General features: G+C 34.0%; 1 protein-coding gene across 2 annotated transcripts in view; it reads left to right on the forward strand.

The window, feature by feature from the left end:
• Positions 1–233: 233 nt before the first annotated feature.
• The window catches only part of MS3_00001072 (uncharacterized protein), a 242,527-nt gene continuing 222,195 nt past the window's right edge, over positions 234–20,565 (forward strand). Inside the window, exons 1-13 of one of the 2 annotated variants that reach the window (XM_051208584.1) lie at positions 234–467; positions 504–593; positions 651–720; positions 1,002–1,094; positions 2,139–2,189; positions 3,154–3,218; positions 3,515–3,581; positions 4,635–4,712; positions 6,017–6,165; positions 6,937–6,993; positions 7,046–7,086; positions 7,803–7,862; positions 7,915–8,345. In XM_051208584.1, coding sequence (XP_051072869.1) covers positions 330–467; positions 504–593; positions 651–720; positions 1,002–1,094; positions 2,139–2,189; positions 3,154–3,218; positions 3,515–3,581; positions 4,635–4,712; positions 6,017–6,165; positions 6,937–6,993; positions 7,046–7,086; positions 7,803–7,818 — 915 coding nt within the window. In that variant the 5' untranslated portion in view covers positions 234–329 and the 3' untranslated portion in view covers positions 7,819–7,862; positions 7,915–8,345. Of the gene's footprint in view, positions 468–503; positions 594–650; positions 721–1,001; positions 1,095–2,138; positions 2,190–3,153; positions 3,219–3,514; positions 3,582–4,634; positions 4,713–6,016; positions 6,166–6,936; positions 6,994–7,045; positions 7,087–7,802; positions 7,863–7,914; positions 8,346–20,565 lie in introns of those variants that run through there. The other variant, XM_051208583.1, reaches the window with a different exon arrangement.

Below are 20,565 nucleotides of genomic sequence, written 5' to 3' on the forward strand. Positions count from 1 at the left end.
AAACAACTGTGGATAAATTACAGCTCATGTTATCAACAGCCAGAAAAATATTGAATAAAGATGAGCTCATCTACGTCTATGATTGGTTAACAATGAACATACGATTTTACCACGTATGTTCATCTTAATGGTCAGTTTGAATCATCGAATCAGTAGTAAACAACCTTACACTTCAAACATCTATATAAACCTGACACGTTTTATTAAAATATGACCTACTACTTTGAACAAGAAGATGAGGTGAGTGTTGATTGAGCATGTAACTCAAATTGAGAATCAATACAATGAGATAACGTTGTTTATTTCATCTGAACCATTTCAGACACAACATGTTATCTTCTCAATCGATGTCATTTCTTCTGATCGTCGTCTGGCTTTACGAATTCTTCAAATGCCAGGATCTTTGTGAAGAACGTGAATGGATGACTTTGGAAAAAGTAATTTTTGAAAACCGGTCATATCGATATGTAAGTAATCCGTTTGATCGTTATACACATACTCAGTCTCAGCACTATATGCATTTACAGAGCATCAGTATTAACCAGTCTCAGCCAGCTGTGAATGGAAGTTTCAGTAGACGCAATGATGGTACGGTAAGCTGATTACATTTTGTGATGAAGGTACTTGTGCCTGTGTTTACGTCTTTTTAGTTAGTTAAACCGAAAATGTCGTTTAAATATTACAGTAGTCAGCTCACAACTTTCTATTGTTCCCTTTCTGGTAAGTCAGTAATTTTCTTTCATCTCAAATTATAACTTTATTTTCTTGATAACATTTCTGTCCATGAATCTAAGTTGATTCCATTTCTTTATTAAATTAGTTTTATTCTCCTTGGGACATGCAAAATTTCTTCCGATATCCTTTCTTGTTCAACTTGTGTCGATAGTGTTACGCCTTATAGCAATCCAGATGCAGTTCATCTAGTTCATTTAATTATTTAGTTTAGTTCATTCGATGTAAAATGATCAATCATGTTTCCTGTTTTCAATAAATAAATACAGGTGGAATAAGTATGCACGGACAAGACAGGTTAGGATATATTAGTCCGTTTCGTTCAGACAATACATATCCTGAATTTGAGATTTCGGATGAGAGTGAGTTCTTGTATTATTCAGTTATATTTTGTTTTGTTACATATTCCCACAATTTATTTTACATACATTATTCTCTATTTTACTTGATTATTACACAAAAGCTTATCAACACACAATGATTGTTTTGTTTGTGTGATTTTAGCACCAGAACATGTGTGTTTCACAACACCTTTTGATTACTATCATGTGAAAAAATTACACAAAACAGAGATTCATCTCAAAATACAAACACATTGGAAGGGTAGAAATGATAAAACAAGTGATGTTATTGTTTGAGTGCCAATTACCAACTCTTCAGTCTATCAAAACTACAAGATAGCAGATATCGGCATCGACACGATACATCTTCATAGACTAAATGAACCGGAATTATCACATGTGCAACAATAAGCGATGTTGTGAGAGACGTCATTTTGAATTATTGATATCCATGAACTATCAAATCATACTTCATGTCTTCCAATACTTTTCTAGCAATTACTTCATTCATACAAGTCTAATGTCTTCGAGTCGCTGTTTGTTTACCATCGAGTTTTGGATTCGATCTTTGCAATGACATTCGTAGTATTACCGAATTTGAATATAGGCACTTCATGTGACAGATGAACAATCATAGAATAATAATATTCTGCTATCAAACCAGAACAACCTAGAACACCCATATTGCAAACATCCGTTTTTAATCAGTTATCAGAATTGATTATTAACCGAATCTCAGAAAATGTTATTATATTGGTATTGTCAGTTAGACATTAACGGTCTGTACCACAGTCTAAAGCTCTTAGAACAGATGTTACGGAAGTAAACTATTCTTCTTAGTTGAATGGATTGAGACATTTATCATACGGATGAAGCTGATAATATTTCTTGAACTTTCCACATGAGAGATGCTTGAGTATTTGACTGCATCGATTCAATAAATCTCAGAATGAAGATCATAACTTACATGCAAATGTAGTCCGTGTTAATACGTTCATTTATTGAATGTGATATATATTCGTTATGCAGATATTTAAACATCCATTTTTATTTTCATTATTTCAGAGGAATTACTTGCTGTCAGATGGTTTATTAATAAAGACGTTGATGGTAAACGTAAGTCAACACATGTGGAATCTAAACACCTACGTCTTCATTCCATATGATTATTCATAGGTTGTCAGATTCAATTTGTCTCAGAAACTGAAGATGTAGGAATTTGTCACTTTTCAGAGAAATGAGGGTAGAATCATTTGTGAAATCCACTGATCGCTTGATGACGTTGAATAAGATTTGAAGAATAGTTGATGTGATTTGGAAACGACTAGGTTTGATGAGTAAAATACATATCACTATAGTGGATAAATCAGGCCACAATCCTATTTCATTTGTGATTCATTTACGTTTACAGGCTTGAATTGAATTTGATGATCACATTCAGTTTCAAAATAAATAAATTGTGTTTTATGTTTGCCACAAAGTCTGTTCTGTACACAACACACTCATCTACACATCCATTAATCTCACAGTCATTCCTAAATATTATCCATTGAAATTTTAAAAATATCCCATCTATCTAGGGCTGTTCGTTTCTTATCTACAACAAATAAACACTATGGTCGTATTCAGTTGATCGATTGAAATATCACGTGACCATGTAAACAATTCAATCCCCAAGTCCATTTTGTAAGCAAACACTCCAAATCTTATGTCATGTGTACACAGTCTCGATTGTTTCAGCAGGCATTCAAGAACGTATATCGCATACATGTGAATACTTCATTGACCATCGGATTTTAATGGAACAATTACCGATTGATTGTTTCAGTAATAATACAATAGTTGTACAGCTTTAGGCGTTCGACATTCGTCTAGAAGGATGTATGTTTCTATCATTCACATGACGTGCACTTAGAATTATGTAACATGAAGTTAACTGAGGAAAATATTTGACATAACACAGTAAATATTCACTGAAACATGGTCACTTTATGAGCTGATTTATACAATGTTACATCTACCGACAAATTGGTCATTGTTTTTGCCCAAGTTCTAAATATCGATGGTTTTCTAATTGTAGAGTTTACAGCCAAGGTAACTTGCCTAATACATCCAAATGGGAAGATAATGTTGTATTATGATAACGTAAGTCGCACAATTGAATGCAAATGCAGTTTTGTTTCACGTACTTCAGAATACTCAACTATTTCATGTTTATGAATACTGTCAAATATATCTAGTTACATTGAACACGAAAGGAATGTATCAACATTCTGGAATGTACAATCAGAATATTTGACACTATTATTCAACCTTTGATGACACATCTTATTCAAGCACTTGTTTAAAACAGTGAATAATTAGAAGTGAATCACTTCATTTTCATGTAGGAGGTTGTTCGTTGAGAGAACTTGACTCAAACTATCAACACTTTCTTTCAGATTCCAACGGAAATTAAAGAAGTTGAATGGAAACCGAAAATCGCCGGTATATTTGGATGTGGAGGAAGTAAGAAACATTTCAACGAATGTTGTCAGCACATTGATATCTGGTTACTCACATCATCAGTCATCTTTTTGTGTCATATTATTTTCTGTCTGTACCCTGGTTATCAGCACGTCAATACAGAACATTCCTTTATTCTATCACAGTGATCCAGTTCAATTTTCTTACAGTTTACGTTAAAGACTTGATTTGCTTGTAAAAACAACTGATATAAATGTCGTTGAAGTGTTGTGGATAATTGTGCAAAATGAAATTGATATGCGTCCCGTAAAAGCACTGTTCAAATGTCATTGAATGTTGAACATTCAACGTTAGATAGATGTTCACACTCGTTGTAGGAAAATTTCAGTATCACAACTGATTGTGAATATTAGTGTAAGCTAATTGTGGAAGTGTTTGACATTTGTCACTAATGCTTTCGACCATAGGTATACTATTATAAAATGAACTGAAATTAAAGTTTATGTGCATTGAATTCAACAACTCTCATACTTGATGATGCCACAGAAATGGTTCAAAAGGAGATCGTTATGGTGTCAATTCAGCTTTCTGTGATAAATTTCATCGATAATAGATTTCACTGTCTACATATGCTTATACGCACTTAACTAGATATCTTGAGTAAAGCAACCTAGGTGTATGAATGTATTTATCCTAAAAGTGCGGATGACTATTTTGATGTGGCTCAATCTTATGGTTACCGATTGACGCATTCGGACGAGGACATATGAATGATGAGATTAAAGAAATGAGATTTACACTCATTTATTTTTTAACTTACAGTACACAAGTCACACTTTTAGTCCTCAGTCTTCACTCAAAATGAAGTGTGCTTTGTATGAAACAGAATTAAACGAATGGGACTGAATGGACTTTCATCGATTTTGATGTATATTAGTAACTTTTGGTCATGCTAGATAATCAGCAACTTATCTTATTTGAGACATTTCCCAGTTCCTTGTTTAGACCACGACTTAAATGGTGCAAATAACCTGTTGTATTTATAAACGAATTCTTAATTTTATGTGTCTTTTCTTGTTCAATATATCACACAAGATGAAACAGTATCTGAAATAATTACTCCTGAAACATGGATCAACAGTGGAACATTGGTGGAATATGAAGCTGTCAGAAGTATGTTATAACTTATTTAATCAGCCATCACTATCTTCACACTTGAAAACGTCACTTTTATTTCAACGATTTGAACATTCCATGTATAATTTTATTCTACTTCCACATGATATCGAGGTATCTATCCTAAATGACATTTCACATATCATTAATAACTAGACATCGATTCGTTTGTTGAATGATGAAAAGGATTGAAAATCCAATTTGAACCAATATTGAAGTCTTCACTTTGATCAAAAAGTGACTTGACCACAAAGCAACAAAACGATGTATGAGATGATGTTAATTTTGAATAAAATTAAGCGTCTGTTGGTTGATTACGCGTTGACGAGGAAGTGTCCGTGTTTTCTTTTGGTACATGTGAAATGAAATCTCGCTGAGGTAGTGAATTCGCGAATACTTCGGAAACGATTGCCTATTTTCCAAAATCCTTGCTTTGTCATACTTATACGATCAATTGAAGGTATGGATATGTCTAGTCTCCAAATTACAATTTATCATAGCCAGTTTAAGAATTATTTCCACATTATGAAAATGTGTACCTTCTCATAAACATGTACATTGAGTAAGTATAAACAGATTTTAGTTCACCATGTTTTAGTCGACTAAAATAATATTTTAATCAGTGAGAGAATCATTCCATGGTATAATAATCAGATCGCCGTCAATATTCTGCGAATAAGATATTCCAGTCATCATCAGTGAATCTTTACCGATCCAACTAATTTCATAGATTAACTGACAGCACAAATAACAGAATGGAGTTACATACTTCGATATCATCCATCACAGTAGATCGACTGAAATCTCTTCAAGAAAATCATCATTGATCATTCTAAAAACAATGTCAGACTTCCTTTGTCGTTTAACTGAATTAACATAATTAAAACTCGATATCGAGTCTGAAAATAACTGAATTTCTTGAACTATGTGCATTCATAAAACTGATATCATCGAAATGAGTCGTGCAAGAATGAAAAAATCAATGTAACGCTCTTTGCTGAGCACACTGACAGAATCCTGCCTACATGTCTGAGTGTAAACAGATATTGAAATCCATCGTTCATACTTGACAGAGTTTCGACACAGTTTCATTCAATTCAAACATGATGTCGCGAAGCATGATTGAAATTGATGACACACTGAATATTGCATTATGCATCGTAGTGGCAATTTTCCAGTGAGTGAAATTGTCACTTAACGCCGAAATCACCATTATATCATTGGATTATTGTTACATGTTTTGTAATTCACTTACCTTTTATTTGGCAACTTCAAATTAAATCATCTCATTCTTTTCACAGACTATTGTCCAAAATACACTTCGCCTAAAGCATGCCAACGGGCAACAACATCGAATATAACTTGTTTTTGGTGTGATAAGGCGAACATATGCATTGATAGTACTGACCAGGATGCTCATAACATGAAAGTTAATAACTGCCGTGTTAAGGTTAGTAATTCTTAATCTTCACAGGTCGATTCCAATTTTGGAAAATTACACATTTCGTGTACACCCATTCACTCGAAGGAACATCATTTCTTTACGAATGTAAAACAACTTGTACACTACACTCAATGACTAAATTAAAGTTTTGTATACACTGATGTCAACTGATCCCATATGAGTACCATGACATCTTTCTATGGAATGAGTAAACACTAGATTGATGCGTTTATTGACACTAATACCCGAAAAAATAATGATATTTCAGCTCATTGAAAGTGTGGTTATTTTAGAAACCGCATATCTATGTGGATTGTTGCAAAGTACCGATGAAACCAGTTTGATGGAAGGAGTGTAACCTGTTGAAACTTGTGTGTCTTGTTTTGATAAATAGTTGAAGTAGATTTCATTGTTGAAGTTCAGAACAAGGATTTTTTTACTCTCTGCCGAGTAATATGTTACCTGGTCACATTAGTTTAAATAAAAAAAAATTAAGTTTATTGGTTTTTATTCGGATTGTGATTAGATGAGACATTCAGAACACAAATTTCATCACACAATTGAGTCGTCTATTAATTTCAGAATGGTGTGTACTCAGCATACAGACTGTCAAATCGATAGTTGATGTTCTAAATGATTGTACGAATGCAAATTGAGTAACTATTTGTTGAATATTATTCTATTATCAGTGATGACAATTGTGCATAATGATTACTGAATTGATTGAACAATATTTCACGTTTGATAATAAATGCTTTTGTTTTGTTTATTAAGCAGAACCCAGATGTGAATGGTTTGAGTACACAAACTACAGAAAAAAATGATCAACACTCGGTAAATATTTGATATTTAATAATAAATACTATTCTTTTGTGTTTTTCTCCAGAACATGATTACTGAAGAGAATCTAGAGAAGAAATCATCTCGGTACTTGTATATAGTGATTCCTTTGATCATCACTTTCTTTGTTGTATGTGTTGGTTTTGTAATTTGGAAACGGCTACATAAAAGAAACAGAAGTGAAGAATGATTCTCAGAAACGTCTTTTAACTTATTTTTATTATTCCAAATTGTTTTCATTTAGTACTTCTTTAGAACACTTTCCATATTGTTATTCACTTAAATAGTTTGGAATTATGTACATTCTTATGTACATTCAAACCGCATTTCTATGTGGATTGTTGCAAAGTACCGATGAAACCAGTTTGATGGAAGAAGTGTAACCTGTTGAATCTTGTGTGTCTTGTTTTGATAAATAGTTGAAGTAGACTCCATTGTTGAAGTTCAGAACAAGGATTTTTGACTCTCTGTTGAGTAATATGTTACCTGATCACATTAGTTTAAATCAAAAAAATCAATTTTAAGTTTATTGATTTTCATTCGGATTGCGATTAGATGCGACATTCAGAACACAAATTTCATCACACAATTGAGTCGTCTATTAATTTCAGAATGGTGTGTACTCAGCATACAGACTGTCAAATCGATAGTTGATGTTCTAAATGATTGTACGAATGCAAATTGAGTAACTATTTGTTGAATATTATTCTATTATCAGTGATGACAATTGTGCATAATGATTACTGAATTGATTGAACAATATTTCACGTTTGATAATAAATGCTTTTGTTTTGTTTATTAAGCAGAACCCAGATGTGAATGGTTTGAGTACACAAACTACAGAAAAAAATGATCAACACTCGGTAAATATTTGATATTTAATAATAAATACTATTCTTTTGTGTTTTTCTCCAGAACATGATTACTGAAGAGAATCTAGAGAAGAAATCATCTCGGTACTTGTATATAGTGATTCCTTTGATCATCACTTTCTTTGTTGTATGTGTTGGTTTTGTAATTTGGAAACGGCTACATAAAAGAAACAGAAGTGAAGAATGATTCTCAGAAACGTCTTTTAACTTATTTTTATTATTCCAAATTGTTTTCATTTAGTACTTCTTTAGAACACTTTCCATATTGTTATTCACTTAAATAGTTTGGAATTATGTACATTCTTATGGTTCTTTACGTAATAACTTGTGTAATCTTATTGACAAAATATAGAACATGATTTTTACTATTTGCGTAATTTTCTTCATTGAATAGAAACTGTGTAGCGTTAAACAAATCCAAAAACCAAATAGCTCTGTAAGCTTTCGACATTGAATGCTGACCATATTAGTTTTAATACACTCACCTAGCTGAAGGCGATAAGTCATGCATCCGCACCAGATCACGAGTGTGAACGCCGTGCTCAACAACACCTGCAATCGCAAGCCAGATTGAATCGGACGATCCTCGATACATTGATAGCCTATCAAACATATTTTCGAACATCCTTGCTTCTGGCTTTTGATTTCACTTGGTGGTTACGATTCATAGAAGGTGTCACTGGTTAAGGCGTTGTCAAACTCTAACTACCCGCGCCATCCACAACTGACGTGTTTTGCGAGAGTTTGACATCATTTTGTTTTCGAATTAGTAGTATTGTGTAAACGTGATTTTATGATAGTTGCAATCAACAATGAGTCCGTTGTGAATGCTTATTTCCAATAAAATATCACTACAGCCATTGTTTTAAATTGAGCAACCATAATAGCTTATCAGTATAAAATTAGGCACTTTCATTCTTCGTTACTTGACTGCTTAACGTTCAGTAAAAGTTGCGCGACAAACTATTGTTAACTTGATGTTGTCAAGACTGATTATGTTTCCTTCCATGATATTGTTGTTGTCACGGACGGTATAAGGTCAATTATTTTATTCAAAGCTTGGTCTATAGATAAGCCCAAACTAGGGTTGTCATAACCAGCTAAACACAAGACTCTAATGTTTTGGTTCAAGAATTGACTGCTGTGTGTGTCAAATGCTATGAAAGGATAAGAATTCAGCGTTGCACATTGATTTCCAGTTTTAATGTGCACATATACATCACAGTTGGCACTGATAATGTTTTTTTATTCCACTTCATTGTTTTTAAGCAAGCAACGTTGTTCATTTAAGAATATTTATCTACGGATTATCATTGATAAACTTTCATCATTTTTGACAATGATCGCCACTGCTTATGATCTGTTGAAACACACCTACTTAATATTAGGTTTAGGTTGATATCCAGTCAGATTTCAGGAGAGATTGAATAGTCCAGTCACTGAAATTTCAGGTGCATCTGTTTGTCAAAATGATTTCTGTTCTTATGGTCAGCAATCAAAATCGTTTGATAAAAGACCTACATCTGTCCTCCGTTATCCGTTTGAGATAACTTATGTCGATAGTCTGAGTTGGTGTTCATTTTGTCTTTTAGGTTTCGAAGATTTTGTTGACGGTTGTGATTTCAAACTTGATTTAATGCAACTATCTTAACTTGTTGGTGAACCATCTCCGTAAACTCCGACAGGCCTACACTATAATGGACGCTCTTCAATGCTGTTCACCCTTTATATTACACTTGTCTTATCGTGTCAGTTCTATTTTGAATTTTATCATTCAACTCCCTTGTGTGAGATGTGGAACACGACTGTCCCTTTGCACACTCACTAAAAATTTTCTAAAGTGATGTTGTACTTTAAATGTACTCACCTACTTTTCATCTCGTACTTATCACCTTGAACTTTGGTGTGGTTTCAAGGCAATAATCAATACTTCAGATGTATACCAATGCGTATGAAAATATGTTGAAACTCCAACCTGAAACATGGATGGCATGACTTTTTCCAAGTGCCACTGATTGTTCATAGGTTATTATGAAATTGTGGCCTAAATATCCATGCCGTTATTCCATTTTGATATATATACTTGTTTTTATTAATCTCCATTCAGGACTGCGAGAGTACTTATCAGTGTTTTCCACGTGTCGATAGTCAGTGTTTCAAATTCCACTATTTGTGATCATCACAGGCAAGCCCTCACGGTGAATTCATACAAAATCACAGAGAATTGAATGTTACCAACAGATAAGTTGCACAGTTCTTGCCAATCGTCGGTTTTCACTAAACGCCAAATATCCTTCAACTATTGTTAATTTACTGTGCTGTTTTTTCTTTCTTTTTATGCAATCAATCATTAAAACTATAATGAAATCATTTTTGCCTTTAAACTAAGTAATAAATATCAATGAAAACCACCAACTAAATTGATCATGAGAAATAAACGTAACTCTATTTGTTGGACCATCTATATCTGCAGACACTAGAAGAGTTGTCGAAGAAACACCGTCAGAATCAAATGCGTGGAGCTCATTTGCTTGTCACAATACATGTTCGTCATAACCCTGATGTAAGCAGATGAGATGCATAGACCCGTCTGACCACGAGAATTCAATCTATTCCACAGTTGAACCTACAACAGTTTATAAGTCATGTGCATATTATTACAATACTTCTCACCTAATATGGGTTTGATGAGAGTCTTATAGAACATGACATTCTGCAGAATACAGACACAAAGGAGGTATGAGATTGTAGTTATTTAGTAGACGTTGACTGATCATTAGATAATAGGCATATTCACATCTTTACTAATGACCCTATATCTGACTCCAGTTAGATCGTATGTCGATTGTCGTCAAAATATGCATGCCAGCAATCTTCGTGTAATTTTATCAACGTAATCCGTTTTTAAGAAATGAATGAATGAAATAAGCCAAATACAAAAATTCATTTTGAACACGTGTATTTCACACACTCAATGATCCAGACAGGTAAAGAGAGGAATAAAGTGGAGGAAATAGGACGAAACAAAGTGACATGTAGTAGAGAAGTCGAGTAAGCCAACAGGACTACATTAAGTGAAATTCATTTGCTGACGTCAACTTTCATCTTCACTATTGTGCAGGAAATATTCAGGAAACCGATACTCCTCGTGAAACTCAAATTTATATCGTTTAGTATCATAAAAACAGATTTTCCTAGCAAGTTGTTTCGTTTGTGACAAACTTTCAATGTTGTATAAGGTACGTCAATTCAAGCAGATCGTAAGAGGTTCAGCGAACCATCAAGCAAAAGAACGATAACAAATATAATGAGTGACGAACAAACATACAGTTGTACAGGCTTCAAATTGTAAAATTCAAACCCATTCCATGTGAACTTACCTCAGAGCAAACTGAATTGACCAAAACTCGTTGTATGAAATTGGGAAGAAATGAAGAATATTTCATTGGACACTGTTTCCGATTTGTAAACAAGTAATCATATTCATAAGATGATGAAGTGATTTGGTTTGAGGTGTTAAGCTGTAAACAATGTTATAATCCAACAAATAATGTTGACGAAATGGATGTCAGGAGAATACAATCTACTTACTGGAATTCACAATCAGTACAACAGTAATATTCTTAGTAAAAATAATAAAAACTCTTAATATTGTTGTTACGGTACCAGTAACAATAACATTGAATGTAATGTAATTAATATTGAAGACGTCGTATGGATATAATGTGAATTTAATCTGACGAACACTTCTAAAGAAATTTCTTCAAACCTATGCATATTGATAGTGCTAAGCAGTGGTTAATAGAGAGACATTGATGCATGATTTCAGTTTCACTATAGTTACCATTGATTGTTTGCTGCTTTGTATATTTGTACTTCGTCTTTTCCTTTTTGATCACTCGTCTTTTACATCTAAACTGTATTTCACTCCATAGTCTATTTGAGGACTAGAAAATACAGTTGAAGTGATATAGAAAATAATATTGTCCAAAAGCGACACATTATCTTCAGTGGACTGTATTTGTATGACCTGAAAACAACGTGTACCTCTATCGTCGTCTGAAAACTGTTCATACGGTTGGCTCTTAATTGACGATTTACTCGAGAAAATGTGTCTGGATATCGAATGGGATCGTCACATCTATATGAGTTCCTCTATTCTAATATGCGTTTTGGCATAAGAAATATTTCTTCCTAAAATTATCAATAATGACAATAATAGTGTACATCATCTTAGAGTGTGATCTGTCTGTTGACCTCAGTTGTTATTTGCAGAAATACCATTGATTGTAATTTCTTGTTGTTTATCACCATATTCTATAAAGTTAATCAATCTATATTATATTATATTCTTTATTGTGTCGTTAGCGCAATGCGAATGATCATCATTAGAATAAGGAATGCCGCTTTCTAATACTACATTTATATGAGTGATATTCACCGACACACGCAGAACAATGATGAATGAAAATTTCATCTTATAAATGAATACTACTTTTCCGAAGAGATAATGAGATGAATAGAAATAGTTTACCTGTCAATTCGTAGTACGTGTAATTTGAGCAATGCATCAAAACTGTAGCCATGTATAATCTCACTTCAAATTAGTTTAGTGATGGTTTCTTTAGAATTGTCTAGTGTTCAACGTCATCAGCTCACCAATCTATGGAACTATCAATAATAATCCCGATGCATTTGGACTCGGTTAATGAGTAAGTTGCATGTTTACTCACTGTGAGACTGTGAACAAACACCTTGATCACATAATCTATATCACGTTCTGTGTATCGTTTCATATCAATCACTATGACAGATAAAATGGGTGCCTATATTCAATATTCTGGATAATAAAATTCGACTGTTGACTAGATGAGTATTTGTGTTGAATATTGATTAAAATCGGACAATGTGATTAGGTTGAAGCAATAAGATTTTACAGCAGATCGAATATATTTTGCAATATCATTCGGTATTGAAGTTCGATTTCATTTTGCTACAGAATTAAAATGAATTTCTCCGTAAGGGATCGTTCGTAGCCTGCCAGCTATATCTGTCTCAACAACTTCAAATTAATATAATTAGTTGATGTTATTGAGAAGATATATTGATTGGGTTAGACAATGATCAGTGTTTGAAGTGTGTGGGAAGAAATCAGTAAAGCCAGTTTTCTTAATGGTGGGTACAAGGTAGTGAAGTGTTACCCTACTTCTGACCAAATTAATACCTCTCATGTGATTCAAACTCATATCACTCAACTTTGCATGAGGAGAATGAAATATTTCGTCACTCAAACCGCAACTGAGCTCTTGAATGGCAGAAATGTTCATGTTTATTGGTCGAAACACATGTATGAATGCACTGATTGTCCGGTAATTGAGTACTTATGTAATACTGTCTACCAAGTGTTCCACCTACCTTACATTTTCGATCGTAATGACGTGTACGGATCGTTTCAGATAAACATTTTTATTTGAAAATGTTTTTAGGTTCCATAAAACTCTTCCGCTTTATAAATTCTTCTAATTCGAGAACAATTGATGAATCAGAATAACATGAGTTCATTATATTTTTCATTTACTCATCTGGTGCTTACAACTTGTTTTATAACAACGAAGGAGTTCCCAAATGCTTGACAATGTCTATTTTGGTGATGAGTGGAAGTTCTTCAAGATGAATAGTAAAAAAAGATTGCTAAATGTATTACGGATACTTGAAACAACCAACATAAAATTGTTAAAACCAACTTCCTCCATCTACAAACATTTAGTTATCGATATTGGCTGACTGTGATCAATTCACCCTCACATATATATCACGTTTTCTTTCTTTTGTGACGCAAATATTAAGGCTATAATACATAAACTCGTCGTTATTCGTTATTGAGCATACATACATTTTACTATATAAGAAGTCCATGTTTTCATTGAATATTGATTATGGTTGGATAAACCAGTCGATTGAAGTAGACCAAATTGTAGTTTGATATTTAATTCGGTTTTCGTTGATTAACAGTAGTAAAGACGTACTTATTAGGCAACAAAAAATGAATATTCAATCTGGTGAAAACGCTTGGAAATTCTTCCATTATTAATAGTAGTAGTATGTTTATTATTGTTGTTAAAACTACCAATGTAACTGATGGATCTGTATTCGTACTACAATTCTAGGTTTGTTTGTTGTTACTCTATTCAAACTCAAATATTCATTGAAATATCAGTTGACTGGTTTATTTTCGACCAGTTTGTTTATGGCCCGTCACTCAGCGATATCATTTAATTACACACGGAGAAATGTTGGACAATTCAAGTTGGTCATTACTGATTGAATGTTATTGAATGAGTGACTATTTAGTGATATCAAACATAGGAGAAACCTCGAGTTCTGATCTTGTAGTGTCGATCAATATGTCAAGACAACAAAGCTTATTCAAACTTTCGAACAGGCTAATTTATTCATTCTTCTTGGCGTTTTTATAACAAGAAATGATAAGGTTAATATTATTATTATTATTATTGTTGATATGATCATTATTATTAAAGACACTTAGGAAATTGGATACTTCTAACGTCTATTTCATTTGCATCATTCGTTCAATTATTGCATAGATTACAACTTGACACCTCACACCGAGTCAATTCAACCTCTGGCCAGTATTTTTACCAGAAACGGAGTCCAGTAAAGTGTACCTGATTTTATCCTAATATTATACGGGTATTTTCAGTCAGCTAAGTTTGCAAAATACTTAGTCTACAGAAATGGGTTTGAAAATGATGAATTGAATAAGAGACGGATGATTTGCGGTCCAGATCACCAAAGAGAGTTTTAAAGCCGTCATAACATAAGTGACACTTATCTTCTCTGTTTAAAGACTCAATAACACACTTCAACCGATCAATCATGTTTTTGTTGCGATAATGCACTTTTAATACAAGAAGTGTAAATATTCAATTGACGTTAAATATACACTATTCAGTAACATTTCGACAGTGCGTATACTAATAGTTTCCCGATTTCATTTCACAAAATTGTCTACAGCACATCAATGACACTTCCATCAACTCATTTTACAAAACAAACGATTAATGTGGACTTCTTAGAATTGGGATCTAAGTTTCTGTTAAGGATTTACGTCTTCTCCTTATGTTAATTCTATGTCTGTTCGACAGTGTTTTGGCTGTAGACTCTGTATGATCTAGAATGTACTCATTAGCGTCAACCGCCATTGGAACGCACTCACTTGAGTCCTGGAATTCTAAACCATCTCCATGTCGGTTGTGTACTGAAACCAACGATATCTGAAATTTGGATCATAGACTTTCAAACACTATCGTCTTCCACGAAAGATCATTAGATCTTCATATTCCCGAGTTATAAAGCATAAGGCTTCATTTGAAACATATTTCGCGGATTGACTAGAGTATGCATTAGAAGTGACTTTATGATATGGATAAACGACAATTAATATGAAATTATTCGAATTGTGATCGTAATCGAGCGCATTGAGTACTCGTGCTTTGTGTTGAACAAGTTTCATTCAAAGAGCTAATGCATTATGGGGATAAAAAGTATCTGATGTGACATTGAGATTTGATTCTTCAGAAATATTTTTCTCAAATGTCCCAAGAACGTCGTTGCAGAGTGAAGGATAATTAGAATAATCAGCATTTATCAAATTTGCATCAGGTTTTTGATCATGATTACGTCCAATCAATATATTTCCCTCAGATTTGCAAAGAATTTCATCAAAAATATGTGAATCATTAGACTAAACCATGTCTGTTACAGTATCACGAGATATTCTGTTAAGTTGATTGATTAGAAACTTTTTTGTCGCACAAAGATTATGAGTTTCATTTAACTCTGCTCTTCCATGGCACTCTATACCCTATTCAAAGTTGTGGATAAAGATGAATAATCATTTGAAACACCCTAACTAATAGGATCGCTGTTATATCCCAATAAGAAAGATGAATGGTAATTTTTCAAATCCGTTTATGGACCAAGACCATGAGTGTATTTTTATCATGTAATTGTCTTGTAACTGGTCTGTTCATATTCCTGTCCCTCTTATTATGAGTTTTATGTTGACCTATGAATTCGTATAATACGATTTACTATTCCTCAGTTATTGCCTGTCTATTAATTACTATCTCCCTCAGTCACAGCCACATTTGGCTAATTCTTGTACAAGTGTTGTTTCATATTTTATGTTACGTTGTGGTCTGTCTGGTTGATATATAAACCCAGTATGTTTAAAATAAATGATTCATATCACAGAGCCCAAGATTGGTGTTCTGGACTTAACTGGCTGGGCTAGACAGGAAGCGATACCAATCAGAACTCCAGGTGGCTCGCACGTGTTTTATTCGTCACTGGTTCCATCGATAGTTTGCTGCTCTCTGATCGGCGGTATCGTTGCGTTATAAAATAAACAGAGTACACAGGTTCACAAGTTATAACAATCACAATTACAAATTTTATCATCATCTGCAGCGCAAAGAATTGTAGTATCACAAACTGATGGAATGTGTTCAATCACACTACATTTAAAACACATGAATTAAATAGGTGGAACTTGCCAAAGAACAAGCATTTACCGAACTTCTGCTGGTCTTCTTGACCTGCTTCGCAATTTAATAATGATTTGCTATCTGGATAACCTTGGTTACGCATTGGATTAAGACAACGCAGTAAAGTTGTGGGATTCCTGATATTCCTACAAAGTATTTTATAAAAGTATTTCTTGTTCACCGCATTCGAACTTTGTATACTTCACATGGTACAGTAGTAGATGCTTGTGAGGCATATAAGTAAGTGAAATCGGTTTGTCTGGAAATGTTCGAGTCTTTATCCGGTTATACGTTTCTTTTTTGATAAATGTAAGGAAATGAGCTACAAGATCAACATGCTCAACTTCTTCCAGTGTCACAGTCCAGGGGGAAACGAAGACCAGTAAAGCTCAACCAAATTGGATGTCTGACAGTTATCGGCGGTATGCGATGGGATGAGGCCGAACAAATGATGAGTTGATCAAGGTTCCACGTCACAGGATTTGAATCCGACCTCAATGATCCGATGATTAAGCGATCATGCAAGAGACCGCAGAGAAGCTCGTACGTCGTAGCGCTATTTGTATAGTCGTATATGCGTGCTACTGAGCAGTTACATACAATAATGAATCGGCCAACCAGCGCTCGGATGTTTTCAGTGTTGTTATGCCTAAGATCGTCCTGCGATTCAGAGTTATAAAGATGCCGTCTATTCCCCAATGCATGTATGGTGGAACGTTTTTGTGATTCCAAGTTGACTGGACATTGCATGAATTCTAGTAAGTAGACTGTATTCTCCTGACATCCATTTCATGAGCATCATTCGTTTGATCATCACATTGCTTACAGCTTGACACCTCATACCTACTCACTTCGTTATCTAATCAACATGATTACCTGACCGCAAATCGAAAATAGTGTAAACTAAAAAATTCTTTATTTCTTCACAATTTCATACAACGAGTTTTGGTCAGTTCAATTTACTCTAAAGTAATTTCACATAGGACGGTTTGAATTTTATAAATTGAAACTGATACAACTGCAAATCTCTCCGACATAGCTCAACAAATATTGTGATTGGAGCATTCACGGTGAGTGAAAGATTTACAATTGCATTTCAACTTGATTCCAATTCAATCATTGTTTTGTAAGTCATTATCATTATTCAAACGACACTGTCTACAAAACGATGTTGACACAGGTGGTTAGAGTTTGAAAACGTTTTAATCAATAACACCTTTTATTATGGATTGTGTTCACCTAGTGAAATAAAAATGCAGAAGAGTAGAGGTTCAAAATATATTTGATAAGTCATCAACATATCGAGAATTTACTGATTCAGGCTTGCAGTTCATTTCCATTGTGCTCCACATCATCAAGCTTGATGAAAACTATTAATTTGTTTTAAAACAGCTCTATTTCACCAGGGGCTACTCCTAATACTAAAAGTCCTTCTTCCTTTCAAATTTAAAGAAACTTTGCGCAACGTAATTTGGTTAATATAATTTATGTACAGTAATCTTCATCAGCAGTTTTATGTTAGCTTTTTATCTCCCGAATAACATCAATTAAATATATGAGTTTGAAGTTGTTAAGGCAGATATAGTTGGCAGGCTTTTTATTAATTGCTCTACGAACGCTTCCTAGCGGAGAAATTCATTTCAATTCTGTTGCACAATTGAGACAAATTTCCATGCTAATCGATGTTTCAAAATGTATTCTATCTCCCGTTAAATCAGATTGCTTCCGCCTAACGATGATACTGAACTTCAATGAACATTCAACACAAACGTACATTTGGTCAGCTGTCAAGTGTGTACTGACTATGAAACTGTTGTCAATCATCTTAATGAGAAAGTGCAAAACCCATTCTTCTTATCGTTTTATATCAATCACTGTGATAGATAAACCGATCGTTACACAATATTTCGTATTGACAGATAAATATTGACCAAATATATGTTTATGTTGAGTATTAATTGAAATAATAAACTGGAAAAGAAAAAAAGCCAAATAACATCAATGAAATAAAATGTTCCATACTAGCAGAATAGTATGTCAGACAGAGTGAATGTTCTCTTCATCTTCATCTGTATCAGCGCAAACTAGCTCTCAAACCCTACACTGTGTCTTCACTAAGAGCAATGTACTTAGATAATTGAGGACTCGCATTGGACTAAGAATATGGTAAAACACTGAATACGGCAACTACCAATAGCATCAATGAATTTTTCGATGCTTGGCACTCAGGTCAATCATTACTCTATAAACACAAGTTGATCGATTGAATTTGCCGACTAGTGATAAAAATCATTGACAAATAGAGATAAGTCTTGCGGATTGAACGCCATATTCGTCTCCTAAGGCATTCTACCATTCGGGTTGCTGGAAGATTCTGGAATGCTACTAAATATAGTAGCAGTGTAGCAGCCAACCAATCAGAGCATCTGCATGTGACGTTTCGCTTCCTTGATGTTTTTGGCAAAGACCCAAGTGAACGCTGATCTGATGAAATGCTTCTTAGTGTTTCCTCATGTTTGCTTGTCTTTTGCAAGCAATTTTCTGAATCAATCCAACAAATAGAAGGACCAAGAATCTATTCAAAGGGAGAGGCAAAAAGCATAAATTTGTTAGCAACTACAGGTTAAAGATTAGTATTAAATAATCCAGGTGAGGGTCGACCAGACAAGTAGTCAGTCATACGTACAGAAATTTGAATATCTAATTTCTACAGTAAGTATGTCAAGCGAGACATTAATTTATGGACGAACTAGTCACGTATAAGGTAGCAAGTCTCGAATGTTTCCGCGAAATTTACTCATACACTCGGTCAAATGGAGTTTTGGCAATATAGCTAATGTCATTTCATGACGAAAAACCGTTAACGTAATTCCGGACCTTAACCATCAACTGTGAATCTTAATTCCGATTCCTCACACTATTTTATAATCCCCATCTGGTCCCAGTTATTAGGGGACACAATCAGGGTCAATTTCGCTTCACTCGAATGTCGTCCATTATAATCTCACTGTTTGTCCTAATAAATTTGTTCAGAAGGACTATGAAGGCTCCCTTGGTAATGTATTCAACTTAGAGATCAAAACTTCACCGAAAGAGGCTAACCATTCTCAGTTTTTAAAATTGACAAACAGAAACGTACACATAATTTTACTCTCAGTGGGTATGCTAGTAGCATTTCAAACTCAGTAAATTAACATGAAATTTGTTGATCCTTTAAACATTATCCATTGTATTCGAATTTCAAGATTAACACCACAGTTGAGATGTGAGTGCATACAACTGACGGGTTCCATAAATGAAGCGAGCATAACTTGGATTCCACTGGTAGTTATATTAAGATCCAAAGAAAGCCCACAACTGTTGGATCACATACATACTGAATACTGTCAAACAAGAAAACAATAAAAAACAGGAATCATGATTCCTGAATTGTTTCACTGTAACGATTAGATACATCGTAGTAACAATGAAAAACTAACTGGTTAAGTATTCACTTGAGTGGTTGCAATCCATTCCCAACCACTATCCAGGTCACAACATTAACCATTATTCAGACTATTATTCAGTAAGTTATTGATTCGTGTCACGTGCGTTACGACCATTGTATGATTTAGTTAGTACGTTTGCACTCACAAATGTGAGTAACATCACGATTCAGTAATTTGATGTGTCAAAAATACGTTAAGGTCTTCTCAACCCATTCGATTGACTTACCGTTCTCTACAGTAACCCGTATTTCATGTTTCTGTAGGCTGCATCTTGATATAGCTTATGCAGTTCTAAAATATCACAATCATTTAAAATTCGATGCCAGACCTACCGACTTGCCATATTCACTCAGTACCCGTTACATAACTTGATTCCTACCCATTATCAATTGCTCGATGTCTACTCATATCTTCTATATCATTAAGTATACTTCGCAATGGTGAAGTAATGGTATTGGAGCTTCCAATCTCGATAAATTAATAATTAAAACCTCCATTGTGACGTTTGCTATTTGGGTCCTTCAATATAACACCTATCAGTAGTGGAACGCACGGAAGATGAAGAAGAAGGCTGTAAAGACCAAGGGGAAGGGCATGAAATGAGAGTTTAATTGTTATGTGCTGACAGAAGTCATT

Source organism: Schistosoma haematobium, chromosome 1 (genome assembly GCF_000699445.3).
Source record: "Schistosoma haematobium chromosome 1, whole genome shotgun sequence".
NCBI classification, from domain to species: Eukaryota; Metazoa; Platyhelminthes; class Trematoda; order Strigeidida; family Schistosomatidae; genus Schistosoma; species Schistosoma haematobium.